The sequence below is a fragment of the Poecilia reticulata genome, linkage group LG21 (assembly GCF_000633615.1).
Source record: "Poecilia reticulata strain Guanapo linkage group LG21, Guppy_female_1.0+MT, whole genome shotgun sequence".
Taxonomy (NCBI): Eukaryota; Metazoa; Chordata; class Actinopteri; order Cyprinodontiformes; family Poeciliidae; genus Poecilia; species Poecilia reticulata.
The window spans coordinates 458,831-462,219 of record NC_024351.1 but is presented as its reverse complement, the minus strand read 5'-3'; the positions used below and the strand labels follow the sequence as shown (position 1 = coordinate 462,219).

The 3,389-nt window shown below is 54.3% G+C and overlaps 1 protein-coding gene across 2 annotated transcripts in view; it reads left to right on the top strand.

Annotated features, from left to right (window-relative positions):
- Positions 1 to 3,389, top strand: part of xrn2 (5'-3' exoribonuclease 2) — a 19,074-nt gene that overhangs the window by 12,412 nt on the left and 3,273 nt on the right. For both annotated transcript variants that reach the window (XM_008396956.2, XM_008396954.2), the window contains exons 23-28: positions 271 to 368; positions 440 to 519; positions 592 to 648; positions 1,320 to 1,388; positions 1,534 to 1,662; positions 2,279 to 2,394. In XM_008396956.2, coding sequence (XP_008395178.1) covers positions 271 to 368; positions 440 to 519; positions 592 to 648; positions 1,320 to 1,388; positions 1,534 to 1,662; positions 2,279 to 2,394 — 549 coding nt within the window. The remainder of the gene's footprint in view (positions 1 to 270; positions 369 to 439; positions 520 to 591; positions 649 to 1,319; positions 1,389 to 1,533; positions 1,663 to 2,278; positions 2,395 to 3,389) is intronic.

Genomic DNA, 3,389 nt, shown 5'->3' with positions numbered 1-3,389 from the left:
GGGGCTTTCCTGGGGGGGCTCGTCTGGAGGGGGGGCTCACCTGGGGTTGTCTCGGTGTTTAGTGGGGTTTAGGCGACCTCTAGTGGTGGAATGATGCTCCTGCTCCAGCCGGACCCAAACGGCTTCCTGCAGCAGGCTGTGTTGCATTATGGGATGCAGGGAACAAACATTTCCTGAAAGCGTAAAGCTGCAAATACAGGAAGTTTGTTCAAAAAGACCCGGTTCTGCTGCCTCGGACCCGTCCAGAACCCGATTCTCTTTGTGTTGCAGTGCGGAGGAACAGTCTGGGCAGCGACGTCTTGTTCCTGGGCAGATCCCACCTGCTGTTCGACTTCATCCATGAGCTGTACCGCTCAGAGACTCGGGAGGTACCAGAACCAGAACCAGAACCTGTTCTTCTGGGGTTTCTGGTGGCTCAGCAACTCTGCGTCTCTTCCAGGAGGCGCCGGTTCCGGCGGAGCTCTGCCACGGCATCCAGGGAACGCTGAACCTGGACGAGGACCCCATCCTTCCAGACGAGTAAGAACCGTAGCGGGCTAAGTTCTGCTGGAACCGACCCGGAAACCAGCTGGTTCTGTTTGTGCTCCTCAGGACGGTGAAGTCGCCTGTTCCTCTGCTCAGAGACATTTCAGTCAACAGCGCCATCAAGTGAGTCCATGATAAAAATATTCTTGTATTTAGCTACACTACTTATTAATTAGTTACATACTAATAAATGCAAATTAAGGTAATGAGTTTATGAATGAAATATAAGGTTTTATTTATTTTTGACTAAATGTGCAGCATGTTTGACCCTGGGGGGCCACCGTAACATGTCTGGCCCTGGGGGGCCACCGTAGCATGTTTGGTCCTGGGGGGCCACCGTAACATGTCTGGGGGGCCACCGTAGCATGTTTGACCCTGGGGGGCCACCGTAACATGTCTGGGGGGCCACCGTAACATGTTTGGCCCTGGGGGGCCACCGTAGCATGTTTGGCCCTGGGGGGCCACCGTAGCATGTCTGGTCCTGGGGGGCCACCGTAGCATGTCTGGTCCTGGGGGGCCACCGTAGCATGTTTGGTCCTGGGGGGCCACCGTAGCATGTTTGGCCCTGGGGGGCCACTGTAGCATGTTTGGCCCTGGGGGGCCACTGTAGACGCTCTGCTGGTTTGACTCCTTCAGACCAGTTGGATAATTTTCCTGTTAAACTGAATCGTTTCAAGCGTTCTGCGTCTAAACGTCTCTGTCCGTCCGTCCGTCCGTCCGTCCGTCCGTCCGTCTGTCTGTCCGTCCGTCCGTCCGGAGCAGACGTCCTGACCTCTGGTTTCTCTTCCTGCCAGTGTGAAGTTCCGGGATCCCCAGTTTGCTGAAGGCTTCGTGTTCAAAGCGGTTCTGCTGCCGGGAGCCAAGTGAGAACGTTTCCCTCCAGGAACCAGTGGTTCTTCTTTCTGCTGCTGGTTTTACTGGAAGCTTTACTGGAAACGGACGTTTCACATTTCATTCAGGTCCTTGTGGATTTTGACGGCACCAGTTTAACCAGTTGATCTGTTCCAGGTTGCCCAGCAAGGTGCTGAAACCAGGGGACTATGAGCGGGGGGCCCGGGGCCCCTGGAGGCCCCAGCTGGGCTTCAACCCCAACAGGCAGCAGGCCCACCTGGACCAGGCCGGCTTCCGGGCGCTGGGGTAACCATGGCAACGCTCAGAGCAGCGGGACGGAGGAGGGGCTTAGTGCTGCCAATCACCTCGTGGACCAGCTGCTAAATGTGCTAATGGTTACAGGAAAACTAGCTATGCTAACCAGCATTAGCATCCATACAGGGCGAACTAGCTGCAGTGTAGCAGCAGGTACATGGGTGTGATTGACAGCGCTAAGACCCTCCTCCTGGCTCTGATTGGTTGATTGACTGGGAGGACTGGGATGAAACATCGATGTGGTGATCATCTGAACAAATGTGTCAAAATAATTCAGTTAAATTCTGCAGCTTCAATTTCTGAGTTACAGATGAAATGAAAACCAGCAGAACCTGCATCAGCTGTGCTGCGCATCAGCGTGTCTGATGCGGCGCTGCCCCCGCCCCCCCCGGCTGGCGGGGCGCGGCCCCCATCAGCCAGCTGTGATTGCAGTCTGCAGCAGGCTGGTATTATCATCAGGGAAATGGGAATAATTGAACATCTGGACGTTTCTGTTTGGGAGATAATTAGTCAGCAATTAGGGGGGGAGGGGCAGAACCAGTAGAGTCCAGTTGGAGAGTGAGCACAGCTCAGTGGTTTACTGGTTTTACTGGTTTGTCCCCTGCAGCCACAGCCTGCCCAGAGCCCAGCAGTTCAGAGGTCAGTACAGCAACGCTGCACCGCCCAGCAGCTACCACCAGGGGAGCTACAGCCGCCACGGCAGCGGCCAGCAGCACTTCCAGCGTAAGACCCCGCCTCTGACCCGACCTCTGACCTCTGTCGCACCACACCCAACCTCCGTCTGCCGGGCTGTTACCACTGCGCTCCATTAGGGGGCAGCACCTTCCGGGAAGCTGATGGCAATGTGATGAGACGGGAAGTGACACAGCATTTATAGAGACTTTGTATAGGCCGTTTGCTGAAAGCAACGCGCTGAGTGGGAATGAAGAGGAACTGAGCAATAATTAAATATTTTCCATTAAAGATGAAAACTTCTCGGCCTATCAGAACTCCTCCAGTCTGAGCTGCAGCTGGTTCACATTCTGGACATCCAATCAGTTGATCAATAACTGATGGAGCCGCGGGACTCTGAGCCTCCGCTCCGTTTGCCTCCACACCACAGGTTAGATACTGACGGCTTCATCCTCTCCGCAGAACCTCTCCGCTAGCCGCCATTAGCAGGCTGCAGCTGCTGAGGGGGAAGCTAATTACAGAGACTGACAGCAGTCCTCTTGTCCTCTTGTCCTCTTGGAGGGACGCGATGGACAGAACGGACTCATAATTGGACTGACTGGGTGGGTGGGTGGTCCACTTCAGCTCTGCTGCTGGAGATCAACCAGAGAGAGAGAATGGGCTGCTGCTTGACCCCACACACACACACTCACACACACACACACACACACACACACACACACACACACACATCAGCCTGATAAACTGACCAACCGAGTCCAGAACGTTGGAAAGGATTCATGGATTCAGCAACTTTTATTAAGAAAATCTGAAAAGTGCGGCTTGTTCCCACTTTACTTCACTTCAAACCTGGCTGCCTGATTGGTCGAAAGTTGTGATGATATCACAGCTTGATCTCTGGAGGATCTACAGAGATCCACAGCTCAGATGGGAGTTCAGCTGATCGATCACAGTTAGCATGCTAACGCCCATCACTCTGAGTTAGCATGCTAACGCCCATCACTCTGAGTTAGCATGCTAACGCCCATCACTCTGAGTTAGCATGC